Here is a 24,593-nt window from a genome sequence, read left to right as displayed (position 1 = left end):
GGTACTAAGTTGTTCTTTCATGACCATATCATTTTAGGTACAGCTTTTGGTGTGCCTCTTCTTAAACAGATTCTCTCATCCAAGAGACAACTCTAAGAAAGCACCTCTTTCAAGTTCTTTATCTATCTTTATAAATTGCACAAAGTATACCACCTGTTCTTTGACAGAAATTGAAGCCTTATTCAAGGAAATCTCTTGAACATACCCACAAGTTAATAGTCTGACTTTGTATTCTATAGTGTGACCATACCTTGATATTTTTGATGGTACGTACATTTATTTAATTTATTGATCTAACTATTAGAAAGGATTCCTTCTTTAAAAACAAAAACAAAACAAACAAATAAACAAACAAAAAACAGCTTCCTGGGTACTTCATTGAGAACTCAGAGCAGGGAAACTTATACTAGACACCAAGTGTCTACAAATTTATTTATCTCTTCAGGAAATTCCTTTTAATCTCAGGCTCTCAAGGATACATACTGTTTCAGGAAATGATTCATAGTAAGGCTCCACACTAAGTAGAGATTGAGAAGTTTCATTTCTTCTTTTCTTAGTAAGTTAAAACTATGATGGCAAATTGGGACATTTCATTCACACCACACTTTGATTTCATTTCCAAATATGAACATAAATCATTTTTCATATCCATTGCCAATGTGACTTTATCTTTGGTGGGAAGACAATACTGACTATTTAGTATCAGAAGAGCAGAGTATAAGATATAGGAAGCTATGTGCAGTCTGTTTTGCATTTCCTTGCATGTATTCATATATTAGAAATGATTTGGGAAAGTGTACTATGTGCAGTGTTCTTTTCTGTGTTTGAAGATATATATGTACATTACTAATCTCAAAGAAAAAAATGATGTTGTGGATGAGTCAACACACTTGAACTGGCATCCCAAGAGGAGACTTACCCACTTCTATATTAGAAACCTAAGTGACATCTCTAGTCTACATCATACAAGGGGTATTACTCCACTAATACATGTGATTGTAATGTAGTAAACAAGTAGACTATATAATTCAAGTTATAGCTCAAGCATCTCAGACAAAATGCAAGTTATGATAGATGTTTTATAGAAAACTGAATGTAATTTAACAAGTTACAGAGTCAAGAGAATTGGATATATAGTAAAAACTGAATTATTTCACAGAGAGAACATAGTGATTTTTCAAGTGTTCTGATAAGTCTCACAAGTAAAATTAATTCACTTAACTTTCCTAAACCCAGTGTTTCTCTGCTTTTTTATATTAATAATTTAATTTTCTTTTCCCTTTCATGAATTTATCAATCTTGCAGGTCATTTATGAACTCTTAGGAGAGACAAAGTTATATACCGTTTTGTATATGTACAATTCTAGCTATACCTAAAACTACATATATAAATTTATATGTTAAATATATATTATATATCATTTGTAAGGGTGACACACACATATACATATCTACACATACACACAAACCCACACTACATATATCTCTCTCATTGGTAAATTCTGAAGGACAGTGGATCATTGAACCCTCTATGCTAAAGGGTTACTTTAAACAAATAGAATTGTTTCTAATAAACTCTTGGCATAAATAAAGGAAAAATTCAAACTGAGATGACAATGAGTGACTAAAGGTAAAAATAAATTCCCAAATGCTTCACGTGTACAACTTACCCTTGAAACTAATTTCTGTGGATGAACTTGAATCATTAGCATGCTTTACTGAAATAAAAAAGATGGGAGAAACTAATACAAACATAATGGTTGATGCTGACAACAATAAAACATGAAAAGTCAAATCATGCACTTATTTCTGGAAAATTACAAAATGAAGTAAAACCATGCCCATTTACATGCTGCCCGTGGGATTGTATACACATATATGTTTATTTGCATATATATGTATATAGATATAGATATAGACATAGACAGAGAGCTTAAACTTGAAGTTGTGAAGAGACAAATGATATTTCTATTACAGAGATTTCAAGCTACTGAAAGGAATCATAAAGAAGACTCCACACATCATAGCATAGGTACACAAGATAATGAAACAATCATGGACCAAATTAGACAATGAAGTGGTCATGCCAACCTTCTGTTCTACTAGGGCTACTTACTCAGCCATAAAGCATCTGGGACTATTCTTTGCCTTTCAATATTACCACTTCTCCTCTCACTAATTATCTCTTCCTTTCTGTGAACCCAGACATGCATTTGTAGATTCAATGACAATTTGAGAAGGACAAAGAAAAAGCTTGATGTGATATATATATATATATACATTTTCTTTTGACTCAATTTTTGTCCCCTTCATTTTCAGCCTGCTGATTTATCCAAGGTCACAGTGAGCCCGTGCCTGAGATGTCCTTTATGCTCACTGAAAATGAGAGTAGATTTTACAGACATCAAATGAAACACATTTGTCCTGTGAATTGAGATTTGATTTTCTGCCTGCCAGAGACAGTGCTACTGTGGATTTGCAGCTGCAGATGTCTAGATCATCTGTATGAAGTCTCTGGAGTTAAAAGAAACAAGGATAGAAAATACCAACCCGGCTTTAAATGTCTTCAGAGAGAAGAATAAAATTATTTACATATTTGCATTCAGCATGAGTGAAGGAAGAATAAATTATCTGGACTTACAACTGTTCACAGTTAGTTTCATTGGCATTTTTTGTACAATCGTCCTCAATTTTGGAAATGCCGCAAAGCAACAGTAATCATTTCGACTGTCTTTTTCTTCCACGTTTGCAAAATACAGATCTCCCTTTTGGCTCATGTATACTCTTTCATCTTGCTCAATGTGTTCTAATTCTGTAAGGAAAAAAAATTACAAACTTGTCACCGAAATGGGCTGTCCCTCCTCAATGGTGCATCAGACTTTTACATTTCTTTGTTTTTGTTTTTATTGTTTTTGTTTTATTCATTTGATTGTATTATGATGCCTCTTGTTTGTTCTCAAGAGTCTCTTCTTAATACAAGAGCAGTGAGCAAGGAAACAGCTAAAAAGAAGCAACAATGAAATCCTTGAAAGTCCAAGACACAGATAGATCAGCAGTCTGGGTGTTCCATCCCTCATCACCAATTAGTCTCTACCTTTGCCATGGCTGATCTGAAAACTGTTATGTTCTAATAACAATCAGTCATTAATTTTATTTTCTTGGAATGATATTGCTCTGAAGTTGTGCTCCTCAGAAGTGATGCTTGAACACCAATCACCCTGCACTGGGTGGGGCTTGTAATTCTGGGATGATTGAAGGCTACAGATTTTGGCTGTTACCAAGTGTAGCTTCATTTACTCTCCTCTGGCTGCTGTACAAATATGATTTGCTATATAACACAATAGAGCAAAACCTAGAGGGCCATTATGAATCATGTGACAAAAACAGCTTGGCAAGAAAAGGGCTTAGCAGTCACCAAAGCATTTTGGAAATTAAACACACAGGATAATATAGAATGTCTTGTAGGTCATTGATCTTATCAGGTAGAAATAAGTTAAAACTGTAATACTAAAGAAACAACAAACCCAAGTCACTTTAAGCCTATCTTCTAAAGATCAGGATTGTGGAAGGAATGTTTTTCACAGGTTTGTCCTATCATATGAATACTTCCTCCACCTTTTCAAATACTGTAAATCAAGGAATGTAATGATTTTCTAGTGTCTTTAATGTATACATTCTAACCTATACTCAGGAGAAAGGATGAAATTTCAAATGTATCTAATTTTGAAATCTATTTGATTCTATAGCATAACCAATCAGATATGAAAGATTGGTTTCACTATGTTGCTTACATAGCTCATGGAATGAATGTAACTCAGAATGATGGAACATAACACTACTTACCAATATTCATCCAATAGATGTGCAAAGGTGGGAGACCTTTGGGAGGGTTGCAAGGAAGGACAATGGAATCCCCTTCTTCTACATCCATGGGTTCAATTTTTTCTTTTGGGAATTTTGGAACACCTAATAAAATGATTATCATGAGACATGAGATATTCACTTTGAATGTAATATTAATATCTTCTATGTTATTAAAACCAATGACATTCTTGCAATAAGAAAAATGATCAACTAAGAAATTTAGCATCCCATGTCTTTTTTCTCATATCCCCCTACAGAGGAAAATACTATTAAGAATATGACAAGATGAGGCTTCCCCAAACCTTCAATACCAGCATGTCCTGTAAACATACGACCTGAGCAAGCCAGAAAACAGCAACACACAGACATCACACTCACTGATAATCCGGGAAGGAAACAGAATCTAAGAAAGAAAATACATCCAAAGACAAATCCAGAAATCATTACCTAGACCTATATTCATACCAAATCCAGATACTTGGATGCCAGCATAAAACACAATAACATCCTTTGCTACATGTCTCTGCTAGATCCCAGCTATCCTACAACAGCAGGCCCTGAATATGCCAAATCAGATGAAGCACAAGAAAAAAAAAACTTAAAACAAGTATATAAAGATGATAGAGGTCCTCAAAGAGGAAATTAATGATTACCTTAAAGAAACCCAGAAAAATATAAACAGTGTAAGGGGATGAATAGGTCATTACAGAAAGCAAGAGAAACTATAGGAATTGTGGGGAGGGGTTAACTAGGGATGTGGTGTAGAAATCTAATGCAGTGGAAAATTCCTGGCATCTATGAAGGTGATCTTAATGAGGACCCCTAGTGATGTCTTACTTGGCAAGGCTCCCAGTGGTGGGACTAGATTGGATTCAATTGAATTACTGGCCAAGAGGATTCCATGGAAATCCTCAAACAACCAAGGCTATTCCTAAGACATAAGGTTGTTCTTTGCAAACACACAGGTGTCACCCCATTGCCAAGGACAACCCTCACACAGTTCATTGAACACGGAGAAGTTGAGCTGGTCCCTATATGGAGACCTCACCCCAATATTATAGTCTCTTTTGTACAGGAAGGTACTCTGAAGGTTACCAGGAATGAGTATGCCAACCCTGCCAGAAATCCTTTGACCTACAATCTGTCCTGCATGAAAAATATTCTAAGGCAATAGTTGGACAGAACTTGTGAGACTAGGCAAGCAATATCTGATTTGACCTAAGACCAACTCCACAAGAAAGAACCCACACCCCATGCTGCTTGGGTAACCAAGAGCCAGAGACAAGATTCTGCACTAGAATTCTGCACTAAATTTAAACACAATAGGTCTTTTAAAAAATTAATGAAGTAATTCCTAAGGATATTCTGCTATACTCATAGGCAAGGGCCTTATCCTTTGGAAGAAGATAGGAACAGATGAAGAGACAGAGTCTAACCTGGCAGTTTTCTTCCCCCTCTCAGAGCTCAAGGAATCCCTTGGAAGTGGAGGTATAAAGAAGGTAAGAGCCAGAGAGCATGGAACACACCAGGAGAGCAAAGCTCTAGAAATCAACTTAATAAGGCTAAAATGTGTTCACAGTGACGGAAGCAGCAAGCACATGGCCTGCATGCACCAGGCCCTCTGTGTATATATTCTACCTATTAGCTTAGTGTTTTTATGGAACTCTCAACTGAGAACGAGGACTCTGACTCTTGTACCTATTCTTCCAGATGGTAGTTTTTGCTTCATCTGATTGTACTTTATTGTGTCATGCTTGTCCTATTTAGTCATTATTTCTTAGTAGCCTGTTCTTTTCTAATGAATGACAAAAAGGATTGGATCCAGAGGGGAGGGAAGGTGAGGAGAACCTTGGGAAATTTAATTCAGGAATGGGCATATTCTTCTCTATCTAATATGAAAACAATCCAGTGATTAATTTGAATACCCAGCTTGCAAGAAAGTAGATAATTAATAAGTATATGAATCATTAGTTGGAAATCTACTCCCTCAAAGCATGCAGAAATGTCTAATGATTCAGACAGATAATATAACCAATGCAGTGCTAGCATCCTTACATTAATTAAATCTAGATTATGAAATTCAAGTTCCCAAACTATAAACATGCAGTTAGTTCAGTGAGCATCTAACCCATCCATAATATAAAGGAAAAAAATTATAAGTCTATAAGTCTACCAAGCCCTTAAACACACGCTGTAAATCTTCAAAACAGCTTTTAACTAAAGACGAAATTAGTATCATGATACATGAAAAATTATATTTCACCTTATCTAAGGTCTCAGAGGAAATATTATAGAAGTAATTATTCTAAGTTGTTTCATTATTTGGTGACCTTGAATCTTTTAGACTTCACTATGGAAGAACATGAACATTTAACATTTTCAATAAATATTTCCATTTGCTTTCTGTTACTATGATAAACATGATGAACCAAAGCAACCTGGGGAAAGAGAGGGGTTATTGGGATTATATTTGCAGGTCATAGTCCATTACTGACAGAAGTGAGGATAGGAATTCAAGCAGGAACTGCAGCTGAAACCAAGTAGGGATGCTACTGATTGGCTTACATCTCTTGCTCATGCTCAGCTATCTTTCTTATAAAGGCTAGACCTGAGTAGAGGTGGTTTTGCCCACAGTAGGCAGCATCTTGCTACACCAATCATTATTCAAATCAACCTATCACAGTCGTGGCCCCAGGCTAATATGATCTCACCAACTTCTCAGTTGAGGTTCTTTCTTCCAAGATGACTCTAAGTTGTGTCAAGTTTATGATGAAAACTAACCATCCCAATGTTGTTGTTTGAAATTAAATTACATAACAGAGCAGCAGTTATGGAGCCAATTTTAACTCAGATATTTGAACCACTCTGAACTTGACTGATTCAGTTCACAGGCAATAACCACAGCATTCAGTAAATAGATAACCACAGTAAACAGATATGTTTACTCTTAAGCAATAGTCTGTGCTCACGTGAGGCAATTCTACCCCCTTTGCTTGCTCTTGCAGTTCTAAAGAGCCCTACTTTGCCAATGAAACACAATAATTCAGACTAGACTTGACCCTGAGTGGTCAACCTGCAAAAGGATCAGACTTTACTTACTTATCACTCTGTATCTAAGCAGAACTTCAGTTGTAAGTGAATACTGGGGACCAGTACACTGTGCTCAATGAAGGACATGAAGAGGACCCATCTGAGAATCATGAAGAGGAGGAAGTTGCCAATTGCTTCATTGCTGTTGAAAATAGATCTGCAGTAGTGTTATGTAGACAGGAGTTGACTTCATCTAGTGGGTAATAATGGGATTTCTGAACACAACTGAAGTTCTGCTTAGGTAGAGAGTGATAAGTAAGTAAAGTCACATTTTGCTATGTTCATTCATGACTGGCTTTTTGAAATCAAGACAATTTGTACAGAAAACCTTGCCCAGAGATATGCTTACCACAAACTACCTTAGCCACTTCATTCAAGATAAAACCAATAGAGACTTTTAACTTCAGGTGCTATCAGCAAGATGGGAAAACACATCACTTCAATTCTCTCAACAATCAGAAAAAAAACAAAACAAAACAAAACAAAAGAAAACAAATCAAACTCTTCTTATTGAGCAGAGAAAACATCTGACAAAAATTTGTTGTCTAGAGTACAGTTCTCAACCTGTGGGTCATGACACCCGCAGGGGTTGGTCTCATAGGAGATATTTACATTATGATTCATAACAGTAGCAAAATTACAGTTATTAAGTAGCAATGAAATAATTTTATGGCTTGGGGTCACCACAACTATATTAAGGAGTCAAGGCATTGGGAAATTTGAGAACCACTGGTCTAGAAGGTCCTCTAGGATAAATGGGAATATTGAAATTGTTTTAATATTAGATTATTATTTTCTCATCTAAAATAACTAGAACATATGTAAGTGATAGCTTACAAACTCAAAAGCATATAGCAGAAAATTTAATACAGGTTATAACAGATCCAGAAAGCAGATCAGAAGCCTGAGGAATGGTTATTACATAGCCAAAGTACAAGCATTGATACCATCAATTTATCTCTGATGGTTGAAAGTGCTACAAGCTGCAAGATCACACAGTAATTATACAGCTACAGTATCATGAAATAACTCAGAAGAATTAAGGATTCTCCTGAAGGATGAAAGCAGCACAAAAACTGTACTTGGCATTATAATCTCATGAATGAATTGGCAGTTTCTTGCTGTAGATTCCCCCCCTGTAGCTTATTCCTTTCTATAACAAACTTGGGATTCACTTCCCACAGTAAAGCACTATCTGATCATTTACTAGAAATAAATTTCTCCCATGCATTTGGTGTTTATTGATTACACTCCCTAGATATGTGTAAATACCTGTTCTCCATTAACAGGTCCTAGTTTACTGATACTTTAGCTATGTGTGAGGCCTGTTTCCCTATCAGTTCCTTGTTTCCCTCTCCATTGCAATTGCAGAAATCTGCTTTCATACGATTACATTTATTGACAGGCATTTGATCAGGTTTTAGGGCCCAAGCAAAAGCAACCCACTTAAGACATTCCCAGATATCCAAGGACATACAATTTCTACACATCCAAAGATGTTGATTCTTACCTGTCAAATGGATAGAAAATGTAAGTATAGCCTTGGTTTTACATCACTGGCAGATAGAGAAGAAATAACCTAAACCAACCCTGCACAACATTCTCAAACTTTGTGTTTTATTAACTCAAGATTTTCACTCAGAGATTTACTGTTCCCTCCTAATTCCCCTGAGCAGATAAAGACAAAGGTAATCATTCCAATTGCTCATCCTCAAGGAAAAGTAAACTTTCCTGAAAGCCTGGGCAGCCACTGAGGCCAGAGTACTGGAAGGCACCACATTTTGTTTCTTGTGCAAATTAAACTTAGACCCTCTCCTTGACCTACAGCCGAAGAAATTGATGCTAAAAGCTTCTCCTACCAAGTTTAGTTTATTACTCTGAGTGTAAATCTTATCTGCTTTGCTGACCCTGAAAAACTCAAACCTCACATTGTATTATAAAAAAAAATAATTACTGTTGCAAATATATATATATATTTGCAACAGTAAAATATATATATATATATATATACCCCCAAGAAGTGAGGAGCAATGGAGAAACACAGACAGAAACAGAGACAGAAAACAGAAACAAAGAAACAGAGAAAGAGAATAACAAAGAGACATGTATTGAAAGATAATGTTCTAAGTAGATTCCTTTTCCTCTCGGAATTTAGTTCCTTCCCTTATTTGTAGTTACTTTTTTTTTTTTTTAACCTAGAGCAAAATGTATAGAAGCTGGACTTTTAGTTTTTGATAGAAAATAAAGGAAAAGAGCTTCCATCTACACACACACACACACACACACACACACACACACTCAAATCACAGTCACAGGATGTGCTCTTCTTGTTTGGCTTGCTGTGCTCTTTCAAGTCACTAATGCCTAGGCTCAGGTAAATATCTCCCAAGTGACCATGTGTTCAAAGCTATATCTCCATGGCCTCTACTGAGAGCTGCTAGAACTTTAGAAAGGTGAGGCCTAATTATAGGAGGATATATAGAGAGTGATCCTGAAAGAAATTGTGGAATTGTGGTCCTTTCTCTTTCCCTTTGCTCTCTATATCACAAGGTAGGCAGATTTTATTCTTCTACATATTCTCATCACAATGTGTTTCTGTAATCTGACCCAAAGCAGTAAGGCTATCCCATCATGGATTGGACAATGCAAAAAATGTGAACCAAACTATCTTTTTCTCTTTATAAACTGATTACTGAGATTTTGCTGTAGTGTTGGAAAGCTGATAAATACAACTAGAACAACAGCTGGAAATACAACAGCTGGAACAGGAAGGGAACCTGAAAATAGCTTGTTGACTAATTTACCAACTAAGATCTTATTCTCTAGATATGCCATTTGGTGAAAGGATTGGTCATGCATGCATAACTGAGGCAATCTAAATGCTAGGGTTTTTCCTCTCATACACTCTTTACCAAACTCAACTATGAAATTAGAAAACCATGAAACTAAGCACTGTGAATAAAATTGTTCTTTATATCGAAAACCAATTTGATAACTGGGAGAGAAAAACTGTAAAATGAGAACCACCAAGTTTCCATCCATATGAAAAAAAAATTTCCCTGCATCTTAAGAGAAAATCCATTGTTAAACGAGGAAGCTTAAGATGCTCTTATTCATGAACTCCGAAGGACTAGAGTGGAGGTCAGTGTTTTCAGGACAGCCTGGAAATGTTTTGTCTCTGAAGCAGCAAAGAAAGAGAGCAATTAGCTACATTAAAGCCCTGATCTTTGACCCTCTGCCTCTTAACTGTAAAACTGTCATATTCTGACAAGAATCATCCTCATGCTACCACTGTTTCACTGAAGACCCTTCTGCAGTGAGAGAAAATATTTTTAAAACCTGTTCATTGTTCTATCTTATATGAAACTGCCCCACTTCTCTACTGCAGTAGGTCGAGCTATTGCCTTGTTCGTCTCCATAGCAACCACTTGAATTCAGGTTAAGGACCATGATCAGGTTAAGGTCTATGACAATATCTTGTGTTTTATGATATACATTTAATCTCTCTTTCATCCTATATTTCTAAACTCATTTCAGTTAAAATGTGTATAATAGAGACATAGATTTATGAAAATACAGACAAAGCAGTCTCTAAGCCAAGAAAAATCTGTGGGTGTTTGGGAAAATGTAAATTTTAGCTTTGAATATATTCTCTCTAAGGTTTGCTGGATCCATTGGAAAAGAAGCCAGGATTAGAGAGGGCTGACTATAATGGGTAGTTTCTTGACTTTCAGCCACAATATTCATGGCAATATTTTCTGATCCAAAATGTATGGACATTTCTAGCTAAATATCTTTTCAAGTTAACTCTTAAATGAAGAGTCTCCCTGTCACTACTCTTCTCATTGCTTTTGTTGCATCACCCCTATCCAGGATAGCCATGTAAGCAGCATTGCCATGTCACATATAGGTAATGATATACCGGGAAAAAACATACACAATGGAAATCCTTTTACACACCGCACTGCCCACTCCTCCAGGAGAATTACTGTCTTCCACCTGGTGCTGACCCCAGCCCCTCCCACTTCCATTGGGTAATTAGTATCTTCAATACTGTGTTTAGTAGTCTCTTGTTACTCATTAAAAATTATCCCTAAAAAAAATGTTATTCCTTGTCAATATTTCATATGTGTTTACAAGCTTTAAACTGAAATAAGATTACACCATGTGCATTTCTATAAGATTTATTTTCATAACCTCAAGTATTTTGATCCTCAATATTGCCAAGACATATGTTCTTCAAGCTTATATGACAATTTATTCATGTTACACACTGAATACCCCCCCCAAAAAACCTAAAAATATGTTAAACATTCTGAGAGGCTGACTAACTGAGAGAACTTCAGTGAGTTTGGAGAAAGGGAATATCACTAATACAAAGCCCAATTATCTTTAGCCTCTTTAGTATTTATTCATTGCCCTCCTCTGTGTTACTGCTAATACCCTTGTCACTATTATAAAAATTCATGTAGGGCATACAGAAATATCTCTAGCATCCTTCAAACTTAAGCCTACATATGACATCATGATGTACCTAATGCCAGTAGGTGAAATTTCCTCACTGTACCATAACCTACCTGTCTGATGTGTCCACCAACATATTCTTAAACTTCCTTGATTTATGACTTTCATTGTTCCATTACCATAAAAATGGCATCAAGTTTTGCCAGACTTGAATGTGGATTTGAGCAACCTGGATCTGTGTTGTCAGGTTATCATCTGTCAGAACTGGCTCTAGAATAAACTTTCCCTATGATATGAGACTTTACAGCAGTACCACTACAAATGAAATGTTAGAGTTTGCATTTCTGTGCATGACACATATGCCCAAGTAAATAAAAGTATATAAAGCAAACACACAAATGCTGGTGCCCTCAAATTCTATACACCTGGGCAAGGGAAATGGGGGAACTTAAATGAATTCACATTTTAGGAGTTGGGGACAAAACCTAAGTCCTAAGATAAAGGACTACAATATGCCCTCTTTTTACTTACACCTTAGGATGAAGCTATAACAGGAGAGGGGATACTACAGAGAGTCAATTGTGCCCTTCCCTTAGGCTTTTACCCTGTTGTCTCTTTCCTAAAACTTGTAAATTTACTGTGTTGAACAAGAATACAGAACTCTGTACTGAAGTTAACACTGATGAAAAGAAACGAAAGGAAGAAAAGGAAGGATCTGGACTCCATACAGCTATCAAATGAATGAAGTTGGAAACAGATCTCACCAAGCCCACAATGATGGATTCTTATCCTCACAAAACCAAGTCATTTCATTTTCTCTTTAAAAATTCAGGAAATTTAAAACTCTAGTTTTGATTATCTCAGACTGAATAAAACTATTGATCTCTGGGTAGACTGTTCCAAGATCCTCCTAAAGTAATAAGTACTTGTCATCTCCCGATTTCTGAAATTTGCTTCTCAGTTTTCAAAAACAAAAACCAAAAAAAGATGTTTTCCCCATTAATGGTTAAGTCACGAACACAGCCAAAACACTTAGTATGCGTTAAGATGCACAAGGTAGAATGCCACATGTAGGGATGCACAAGAGATAGAATGTCAAGTGTATGGTCCTGTAGGTCCATTATGAAGTGTTACATACCAGCTAGTGCCTGGAGTGGTGAAGTGAGACAAAAAAAAATAACAGGAGGGGAAGGAAGGTTAAGAAGGAGGGGGAGATGGGGGAATTCAGGCTTTTGAAAATAAGGTGAATTTTGACTGTTGCTAACTTACATTAATTTGAATACCTTAACTATAATAATTCCTCCATTTTTTTTTTGTTGTTTTAAAATTATGGATGAATCTGATGCTAGGAAAATTCCCAGGAATCTACCCCAGCTAAGACCTCTAGCAATACTGGAGAGGTTGCCTAAACAGACCTTCCCCTGTAATCATATTCGTGACTATCCTAACTGTCTTTGTGTAAATTTTATCCAATAACTGATGGAAGCAAATGTAAAGATCCACATCCAAGCACCAGACTGAGCTATGGTAGCATTGTCCTAAGACAGGGAGGAGGAATTATATGAGCAAGGGGGATAAAGATCATGATGGGGAAACCCATCGATACAGTTGACACAAATTTGTGGGAGCTCATGGACTATAGACCAACAGCTGGGAATCCTGCATGGAACCAAAACAGGCCCTCTGCATGTTGGCGATTATTTTGTAGCCTGGACTGTTAGTGGGACCAGGATCTACCCTTAGTGTATGAACTGGCAAATTGAAGCCCATTCCACTTGGTGGGATGCCTTGCTAAACCTTGATGTGGGGGATGGGGGAATTGGTCATGCCTCAACTGAGTGTTCCAGGCTTTGTTGACTTTCCATGGGAGGCCTTATCCTTTCTGAGGAGTGGATACAGGCAGGTTGGGGTATGGTGTGAGGGGAGAACAAGGAGGGGAGGGAAGGGGAACTAGGGTTGTTATGCCAAATGAATAAAAAAATAATAATAAAGTAAAAAATTGGAATATTTATGGTTTAGATATTTTATCCTGTAGTTTACATAATTTAAAAACTACTCAATTATCTATTATCTTTCATTTGGGATGGGGGTGTATTTAGATTTACTTTTTGTATTTTTTCTGTCTTATTTCAGTTCTCTTCTCCATTCTTCCTTTCTCCCTTTTTCTTTATACCATGTGGGCTGATATTGTTCATTTTTTTTCTGGATTTTCAGTGTCATTACAAATTTGAATATGCATATCATATTTATAGGAGTCCAAATTTATCTACTATTTAGTGCTTTAGAATATTGTAAGTAGTTAACAATAATTTATATACAGTACTCTCAATTTTCAAGAAAATAATTCCTCATTATTTGTTACTTTAACATTTGTGTATATTATTTTGTCTTAGTGAGGCTCCAAATTCTACCAGGTCTAGGACAATTCTTGATTCTACAATAAAAAATTATTAAAGAGGCTAACTGATATTTTTTACATGGAAGAATTTCCCCTGTAAAGTTTTGGATTACAGTTGTGTAAAGTTAGGAACCATAGATCAGGGAAAATAAAAGGGTGGGTATTTCATGCACAATAGTAAGCTATGTTAATGATAAAGTAATCAGAAATTTAAGAAATGACAGTCTTCATGATGTTCACTTATTGTATACATCACCAATGGCTGGTTCTACCCTACTACAAGGAAATGGCTTTGTTTACCTGGGATTATGCAGCCAGCTTTTCTCCATCTAGCAGTTGGAGACTGTCATGGAATTGCCATGACAGTCCTTCCAGAAGCATTTAAAGTTCTATAAACAGCTATGTATGCTTTTGTCTTAGACTCTTTGATTGAAGCTGCATATTTTATGAGATATGTCACCCTGGATCCACAAGAAGGCTACGAGAAGAACATGGATCCTGAAGCCTGGTAGAACTGCACTAAACTGTGTTCTCAAAGAGTGTCTTTATGTTGATGTAGTGGCTTTGAGATTATCTCTTATTGAATACTGAGCTAAATTTAGCTAATAATATACTTAATCATCATCATATATGGAAAATATTTTTCTAAGGTTACATAGGTTACTGAAATGCAGTGTGGTTGTGCTTTCTGACAATATCTCACTGTAAACATTAAGACTCTGAAGATATTTTTTTCTAGTAAAAGAAATACGTGCTGATTAAATTCATACTGATTTATTTCTTTAGGTGGCATGATGTCCACTTAACATTTCACTAGGCCACTGTTACTGAAATCTCTACATGAACACTTACCTGGAACTATGAACTCAATTTCTTCGGATATTGCAGTTCCTAGTCTGTTAGATGCAAAACAGCGGTACTTCCCTTGGAAGTGAGAGATGTGTCCCTCATTTGGGATCTTGAATGTGCCCGAGTTGTTAGATACAATTATCCGAGGGTCAGAAAGATCAAAATGCTTGTCATCCTTAGTCCATGAAAATCTAGAAGATAAAACGTTTACCGGTGACATTTCTTATTTTTGAAAAGTTTCAATAAACAATTGCACAAATGATAAAATCAAGAGAATTTGTGAGTTTAAAAAATATATCTAATAAATTATAACAGTGTATAAAGAAAAATGCAAGAAAAATACAAGCAGGAAAAATATGGAAAAGTGAGATAAGTGATTGAAAGCAGTTTTATACTTTTTTAGATTGAAGGTATTTTCAAAATATTTCCACTATATGTAGACACACACACACACCCAGATACAATTTTGGAACATGTGCTTTTCTGTGTATATGTTTGTATGAAGAAACAAAACACACAAACACGCATACAATTCCATTAATCCCCTCTCATTTGGTACTTTCAAGTGTGTAACATATTTGTATCTATCTTAAATATATACTTTTCCAATTAAAAAACATAAGTTTTAAAATAATATTAAAATAATTTTATGATGGTATGTCATGGGGTTGCTATTTCATTTTTTAACCCATTTAAAATCTTTTCCTTTTATAAATAATGCTGTGGTAATAAACTATACATTAATCCTTTGATAAATTTGTTTTCCCTTATCGTTTCAGAGTGATTCTTTATAAACAATAACAGTGGACTTATAGGGATAAAAGTCATTATAGTTACAATTGTATTTTAGATAAAGATGCACAGTTAAGTTCTATCTAGTCACATATAAATAGTTGCATATATAATGTATACAGGCTTTGTAAACTGAGGCATTTATCTAGTTATTCTTTACCAATAAAAAACCAGGAGTCAAATATCAGGGTAAGAACCTGAAAGATCAGAGAGGCTGTGCAATAGTCAGCAGTGACACCTAACTCTGTCATCCTTCATCAAGAGGGACAAGGTCCTTTCTAAGCCAAGACTAACTAATTCCTCAGTCCTTTAAAATGTCTGTCATTAATTTTGGTCAGCTACTGGCTAGTCCTGCCCTATGATTCAAAACAAATTTTATTATCAGAATGCAATCAAAATATCACAAAACAGTAGTCTTAACTACCATTTACTTAGAAATCTGATGCTCCAGTCATATGTACATTTGTACTCTAACTTATGATAGTCACATTAAAAAAGCATGAAATAAAATACTTTCAAACACACACACACATAGACACACACACACACACACACACACACACATATATATATGTGTGTGTGTATATATATATATATATATATTTTTTTTTTTTTTTGCATCTTTCCTCACATACTTACTTTGGTTCTGGGTTTCCTTTAGCTTCACATTCAATTTGAAAATACTCATCAAAGGGAAAGGCAACTTGCACATATGACTGCTTTGTGATTGTTGGAACCTGTTGAACTGAATAGCAAAACAGTATACTTGAAGAGTGAGATTTTCAAAAATGTGACATGATTAAATAAGGAGAACAGCATGTGCTTTCTACATCGGCAAGTGTGATGGTTGATTGTCAGTGTCAAGGTGACACTGCACTTAGACTTAGAAAAGTTCAGGAGACAAAAGACGGAATGCATCTATCTGGGTGTTTCCATGAAGGTTTAAATGAGAAAGGAAGAGCCTTCCTGAATATGAGATGTCAACAGTACATTCCAATGAGCTGGGGGCATGAATAATGGAAAACAGAGTAACCACCTGAACATCATTCACCCCTCCTTGCTTTCCAACTATGGGAGTAAATTGATCAACTTTGTCTTCCTCTTAACAGCTTCCCTCACACAATGGAGTCCATCCCATCAAACCATGAACTGAACAAATCTGCCCTTCCATGGGTGATTTTTTAAAATACTCCAACAAAGTAAGGAGAACAGTAATTAATATATTAAGTAAAAAGCTATTCCAGGAATTTTGCTTCTTCTTAACACATGTTTATATCTATAGAGAATATTCCCCTACCATTTTTTTATATTGTCTCATATACAACTTTCAGTTAACCCCAGGAATGTGTGACAAATTTTTTAAAATGCAGCAAAAATATCCTGTTATAAATTAAAATGTCTATTTTAAAAATTTTGGCATTCCATTTATTTTGGCATGTTTACTGATTTTTACATATTTCTGTAATTTGGAAAGTTTCCTCTGTTATTTTTCCTGCTTCTATTTAGTATAATAATTTACTAATTTAACATCTTTCACCCTATTGATATCCTGTGTCTTTTTTGTATTTCTTGCATTATATGGCATGTTTATTTTCTATCTCTCCAGTTATATATATTTCAATTCATATCCTGGGCATTATAGGTTTTTCCATTATTGGATTATCAATGTGTGATACATTTCCAGATACAATGGAACTGACTCTAGGTTTAAATATCAAAATCATTTTACAAACAATGGCTAATTTTAGCAGTCCTTTTAGTCTGAAACCATTGATTAATGGCTTACTAAAATATGCTAGAGATCCATATTTATTGCAAAAAAGTTTCTCTTTATTTGGTTGCCATTTTCATAGATAAAAATCTTTCTACAATCTTGCTTGTTTTTGACATTCATGAATTTATCATTATTTCTCTTCCCCACTTCAATTGTCGTTGCCCATCCTAAAATGAATTTAAAACAAGACTAAACAAAATTCATGGATGCTGAAGACAGGCACTTGAATTAGGGTTTGAAAGATACCATAGATAATGATGTAAATAATATACTGCAGGCGAGCACTTGGTAATTTTCAAACTGAGACATTCTATAGTACAATTCTGACAGCTCTTAATTTATATTATTGATTTATAAGGAATCACAAAGCAATCAGTAGCAAGAACTGACTTTGGCATATGCATTCCTGAGAAATGCAATTTTCAGACAAGTTACTGATTGCTGAGTACTATCCAATAGTAAATGTACAGATAGGACAATCAGCCCTGTGACACTGGGACAGGTCTTGAATTCTTCACCTTATTTAAAATTACAAGACACCCAAAGTGCCCCTCTTCAAATGAACTATAAATAACAATTTTAAATACATAAAAATTAAAACTGAATGTGTTTACTTATTCTTTAATTATTCCCATAATATGATAGAATAAATAACATATTGTGAAAATTACAAACATTAAGAGAAAGAATGCATTGTTTTACATGACTGCACATCTGTCATTCCTAAAAAGATGGAAGCAGGAGTCTCATTTTCACTTCTGCATTCTTTATGTTGTAAAAGGGTAGTATGATTAAAAATGTACAAATTCAGCTTCCTATGAACATGTAAATAAAATGATTAAGAAATTATACATTACACTCAGGTGATTTTGGTTATTATTTTATTCTCAAACATCTATTACAATAATAAATCTAAAACTAAAACAGTATTTATCTTCCTATTCTATTATATTGTACAATTATACCTCCTTTTTGACCTATGTGTGGTTTTTGGACCAGTCCATTGTAGTCTTTAGACAAAGTCTGGGTTTGTGGAGTGATGTTTATCTGACAAATATTTGTATATTTTCTAACAGGAAATCAAAAAATAAAAAAAAAAGTCACTCTACTCAACATTGGCAATCAGGAAAGCCACTGATGTTTGAAAGCATTGGGGCTCATGCTTTTAGTAAAGGATGCAAGTCTTCTACCAGCCTAATTTTTACTTGAACACTCAAATTTGGTCAGTGGCAGTTATCATATATATATATTGCTATTTTATCTTGTAGTGTCAGGATGATTTTCTTTCTTTTGGGGAAAATATCTCCCTGTAAACATCTGACCAAGCATATTGAGTCTGTCAGTCATTCTTTCAAGTAAAAAATAGTGTGTGTGCTGAAGCAACAATATGATTGAGAAACAAAAAAAAAAAAAAAAACCTTTCATTTTAACACAGCAGAATTGTTTTATGTCTGTTTTTATATTGCATTCTAGTGTTATGTAGAGGAAGAGAAATAGCAAAGTAAATACTGTTTATGGATTCAATAATTTTAATCTTAAGAAAAATTGTTCTGGTTTAGAAGTATATGAATATGAGTGCATGGCCATGAAATACATTTTGCATGCTGGACAGCTCAGAACTTGTGCCATCATTCATGTTAGGGAGAGAGAAATTTTTCTACTATGTATTTCAGAGAATAAGTAGAGGGCATAGAAATTGACACTGGGATATTATTTTCAAAACATTTGTATCTCACAGCACATATAAGTGGAGTACCCATAAACCGTCACTTAAACGTCAACAGCTAAATTAGATTTAATAATACAAAGCTTGTCTCGATTCAAAAATTGCAATTATTTTATTTTTACCTTATAAAAGTGGTCAGTCACAATGTCACCATTTTGCAGATAGTAATTCAAAATCAGACATCATTCAGTGTATACTGATCACCACTTCAGTATTTTCAAAAACCATCCCCATGCTCATGGGCAGTTGTCTCATTTCTGATTAACACTTCTTAGCAAAGTGGGTATTGAGCTTCTTGTAAATTCATCCTGTTTATATTCTATTGCAGTTACAAATGGCAGAGAGGGGCACAATAGCAACAGTCCCAAAGATACCAGCTAATAACCTGAGAACAACTTGTTTATTACAACATTATTCTTTTTTAAATTTGCTAAGGTTGTAAAGGCTCTGCAATAACTAATTATTCAGGGAATGGAGCTAATAACCTTTGGGTGTTTGTATGAATATATATTCCACATTACAAATCCTTTCCTCTATAATTAGGCCAATTACAGAGACACCAGACTCGTTGACATTCAAATTGGATACCTGCCTTGGTTGCATTTACTAGTGAGTAATCTCGAGTGCCAAAATAAATGGGCAATATTCAGTTGCTCTAAAAACATGCTATTAATATTTTATAACAATAGTCTGAGGACATTACTGCATGAACGATAAGTAACAGAGACTATCAGAATCATAATAAGAGACCTAAGCTAATGTAAAATTTTGCATCCTTCATCACTGAAGAACAAATGCAAAAACAGGGAACATGTATGTTTTTGTTAGATAATAAGGTCAGAGTTTTGAATCAGGAATAACACATGCATCCTTGCTGCTCTTACAGAAGAGAATTTAATGAGGTTGCAGAGGTGGCTCAGGAGTTAAGAGCACTTGCTATCCATGCAGAGGACCTAGGTTTGGTACCCAGAACACAGAAGGTGTGATACAAACATATAATTGAAATCCCATGGTATTCTATGCCTTCTTCAGGCCTGTTTTGGCACCAGGCATGCACATGGTGCACAGACACACTTTAGGCAAAAACAAAACCAAAAAACCCACATACCTTCTTATAAAAGTGTCTACTAAATATGAGAGTGTTTATATTCTCAGATGGTCACTGATGAATTCTGATGAATTTGAACAAGCTGCAAGATTTCAACTACTTATTAAAAGAAATATACACATAAACATACATGCAAGCAGGGAAGTGAACTTCCTTGACAGACAAGAACACAGAAACACAGGCTCAACCATCTGTCAGGAATAGAAGAGAGTGGACTCTCACCTAAGGAACCAAGGTAGTATTACGTATTAAAATTTTGAGCTCTGACATGACTTTCAGTTATTTTCATAACTCATCATTCCTGTTTGTAAAAAACAGATTGTTTTGGGAAAGAAAATAAGCGTTCTGGGGCTGGAGAAATGGCTCAGCCTGTACTGCTCTTGCAAAGAACCCACGTGCATTTCTCAGCCCCAGTCTCAGGCCTGTTACTCAGCTCCAGGAGGATCTGAAGACTTCTACTTGCCTCTGAGTGCACATTCACTCACATGCACATACACACCTGAACATAAATATAAATAATTGAAAACAAATCAAATCTCTTTTTTAAACAATGAGGTTTATTCAATTACTTTTTGTTATAACTCTTTTTAATGTTAGTAATCTCTAAATTAAAATTCTGCCTAAAATAAGTAACCTAAATATATAAAATAAAATGCTTCTTGTAATATTCCAGGTCATTCTAGATGTGTGACAAAATATCACCTGGTCTGTCAGCTATATTTCTAGTAACAGAACAAGGTTACATAAAAAGCAAAACAATTAAATTAAAAAGTGTAGCCATGAATCTTCATGACAGTTCAAACATAAGGACAGAAAACTCACTCCTCGATCCCCACATGTTCTTGAAATGCAGACATGAAGTCCAATAGCAGGGACCTGACACAGTGCTCTTACCTGAGAGTGGTATTTCAGTTCTTGACAACTTGAACAGGAGGAAAATGAGACTCAGGAGCAGTCCTCTTCCATGTAAAGGCACTCCCATCGCTCTTCAGAAAGGAGGCAACACACAAAGACTGAAAAAAGTAATCTCCTAGTACTTTCCAATCCCAACTGAAGAAAATGTAGAAGACCTGGAAAAAGCCCCCCAGAAAAACAGAATGTTAGTTAATCTACTCTAAAATGTGAGCATGACAAAAATTAAACACATTTTGTAATTAACAAGCTAATGAGCTTACTAATAATACTTCTAATACTACCACAAAATGTGAGTTATTCTTCTTTATATACAAAACAAGAAATATTTAAAGTATAATATATTGTAAAGTATAATATATTGTAAACCATTCCAATGAATCCTATTTGTAAATCAGAGGGAGATTTATATTCAAAGCTGTTTCTCACACTGTAATCAGTGGCTATGAGAATAATTTCATTAATCCTGTTCAGAAAGGATGAATTCTCAATTAATTCTTTATGTTAATACTAAGGATCATAAAGTCAAATCTTGGGCTCTTCTGGTAAAGTAAATTGTCATTTTAAAAAATTCACATCCAATGGTATTTCCAGTAAGACAGAAGGAAAAACTATGCAAATAATGGAGGAGGCTAGGGAGATGGAATTAGTCATTAAGGCACGATCCATGCAAATATCTGGGCAAAGCAAAAAGTCAGGAGTGGTTGGGACTGGCTACAAAACCAGTGTAGGACAGCAGACACCACAGGTTCCTGGATCTCCCTGACTAGCTAGTCCAGTCTATTAATTAGCAACAGGTTGTATGAGAGGCCCTGTCCCAAAAAGGAATATTGTCAAGATTGAGTGCACCCTAATGATATGAAAGATGGAAATTAATTATATCTGCGTATAAAACTCACAAAGCATAAGAAAGTCAAATTTATAAAGGTAGAAAGTGATGAAATGAAGTCATTCAGTGTTAATCCTTGGCCTCCAAATGAGCACACGTGCACAGCCACTCATGGAAATGTACAAATATCCACAACCACATACACACATATGTACACATGTGCACAAACATGACAAATGGATAAAGACAATGTATTTTAAGTAAAATTTACAAATATGTAATTGTTTCAAGCAGAAGAAAAGTTGTCAGTTGATTTCCATTTGAAAATAAAATAAGGGTTAAAACTTTGACTTTCTTTCCTTCCTACTGCTACTGCATTTTTCTCCCTGAAATATTTTAGTAGCATCTTCACATTATATGTAATATATTTCTGCAATTGTAACACAATATTTTGCTTCAGGATGTGATTGTTTCATGAATGCCATTTTCTTATTCCTATAAAAATCAATTACTTTATTTGTTCATTGCAGAAACAGACATATTGCTAAATTTAAATCTATTTCAATGTATGTTAGCTTTTAAGTTTCACCTCAAGTTGCAACTAAAGTTATTCTAGGAGCTGAGCAGCCAGCTAGTTCAATGATAGTTCCTTAACCTCAATGCCAGCACTGTAAAACAAAAAGGATGAAAAGGACAGTGGAGCCCATGTCCTGTTTCTTTTCTTGCTGCTATGATAAAAACTACTCAGACAACTTAAGAGATAAAAGGTTTATTTTAGCTTAGATTTCAAGTCTAGCATGATGGAGAATCATGGCAGCAAGCAATTGAAGAGCCTGGTTATATTGCTTTCACACTCAGAAACTGACATGAATGCATGCTTTTAACTCTTCTTTTCCCATTTTCTGCATAAATAGTCCAAGATTCTAACAGGGATTGGTCCTACCCACAATAGATGGGTTTTCTCACCTCACTTTAGCATAATCAAGATTATACCCCCAAAGTATGGATATAGGGCTATCTCCATTTGATTCTAGAGTCTGTCAAATTGAAAGTTGGCATCAGATATCATACACACACACACACACACACACACAAACACACACACCACATTTAGAAAAAAACCTAATGATTTATTATATGACTTGAGGAATATTTGTTGACAACAATTCCTTTTGTATTTTGACTTTGAGGAATTCTATAATGATCATGAAGGATAAGACTCCCCTCTACTACACACTGCTCAGAAGACATCAATTGGGAACACATTTTATTTTATTTTGTGCATTATTTTACTTTATCTGATCTAAATTATTCACCTGGAAAACGAGAATTTAAAAACCAAAGTCATCCTTGCTTGCTTAAGATTATTTATTTGTATTATTAATTTAATCTATTTTCAGACATATCACTGTGATGATTGACAGCTCATTTTCCTTCTGAAATAACTTATTCTCATCAACAAAACAAAATTAAGAAAAACATTTCCTTTTTCAGGAAAGAACATCTGAGTTCTATATATTAGCATAGAGCTGTATTCCATTAAGTAGACATTCCATCTACTTGAAAAATTAAATGTGCAAAGAAAATATTAACATCTGCACTTTGAATTTTCCTTTCCCCTTCCTCTTAAACAGCTGACAAGTCATCTGTATTTACTGTATATAGTAACACACAACTCCTAGTCTATATTACTTAGCATTTGATTACATTAATGTTTAATATTGAGGTCTTCAATGCCATCTCATACATGTGTTTAATGAATTGACCTCTATTTGTAAGCAGTAAAGCTTTTTAAACCATGATGCTGTTAAGAAGCCATATTTCCAGGTTATTATCTAATATATTATCACAACCAGAATTAAGGACATCCCACTAAGTCAGAACTGGCTCATTTATTGATTTTCTTGATTTAGACTAATGAATTAAATGGTCTGTAATTGCTGTAGAAGTGAAGCTCATAAAAGCTTATTACTCAGGAGCATCAATCTGACTGGGAAGTTGAATGGTTTTGTCTTCATGGTCAACCAAGGCATCCTGTCCCATAAGAGGATATGGGAGAGTAACAGTAGTAATCCATGTACTCTGGAGACAAAGGCAGGAGGATCATAGGCCAATTTGGTATGCAAAGTAAGATCCAGACCAGCAAAGACTACATAAACTGTCACAAAACAAACAAAATGGCACTACACTGAATCTCAGCCATACAATAAAACTACATGCTTAGATCCATATCAAATTTCCAGAATACAGCTTATTTTTATTATCTTCTATATGAACTGCCTTCCAGTTAGTTTCAACTTTTATGCTCACCAGATATGACATTGAAATTATTAGAAGGTAAAAAGTGAGGCCATTTTCAAGCAGGCCTACAATTCTAAAGTCAGAAGCCCCAAATAGTTCCCAGACTGAAGAAGAAAATACACCTTATTTCATTGGCAGAAGCATAAAGGACCCATCATTAGGTAATTCTATTTTCAAACAGAAAATAGCAATAAAAAAATTTAATCCTATTTATCTTTTTAAGAAGAAATTGAATTTAATGACTCAAGAACAAAAGCCATTATTGGAGCACAGAGTAGAGCTGACATATAAGACAATTGTAAGATATACCAAGGTATTTTGAGATCCAGTTACATAGAGACAATTTCTAATAGTTAGTTTTATGACATTGAGTATAATGCAAAATAAAGCAATCCACTTTCATAAATCTCAAAATTGAATAAAACTCTCTTATTATTTTAGCACATTACTGGAAATACAAAAAAATATTTCTGTTGCATGACAGAA

General features: G+C 34.9%; 1 protein-coding gene across 1 annotated transcript in view; it reads right to left on the bottom strand.

The window, feature by feature from the left end:
* Chl1 (cell adhesion molecule L1 like) overlaps nucleotides 1–21,073 on the bottom strand; it is a 74,050-nt gene extending 52,977 nt beyond the window's left edge. Inside the window, exons 1-6 of the mRNA XM_051203475.1 lie at nucleotides 20,960–21,073; nucleotides 16,097–16,202; nucleotides 14,669–14,856; nucleotides 3,844–3,966; nucleotides 2,642–2,812; nucleotides 1,671–1,718 (exon numbers count right to left, since the gene is read on the bottom strand). Coding sequence (XP_051059432.1) covers nucleotides 1,671–1,718; nucleotides 2,642–2,812; nucleotides 3,844–3,966; nucleotides 14,669–14,856; nucleotides 16,097–16,202; nucleotides 20,960–21,047 — 724 coding nt within the window. The 5' untranslated portion in view covers nucleotides 21,048–21,073. The remainder of the gene's footprint in view (nucleotides 1–1,670; nucleotides 1,719–2,641; nucleotides 2,813–3,843; nucleotides 3,967–14,668; nucleotides 14,857–16,096; nucleotides 16,203–20,959) is intronic.
* Between the last annotated feature and the right edge of the window lie 3,520 nt (nucleotides 21,074–24,593).

This window comes from Phodopus roborovskii, unplaced genomic scaffold, assembly GCF_943737965.1.
Source record: "Phodopus roborovskii unplaced genomic scaffold, PHOROB, whole genome shotgun sequence".
Classification (NCBI taxonomy): Eukaryota; Metazoa; Chordata; class Mammalia; order Rodentia; family Cricetidae; genus Phodopus; species Phodopus roborovskii.
Note: the sequence above shows the minus strand (reverse complement) of the source record. Positions and strands in the feature narration are given on the sequence as shown.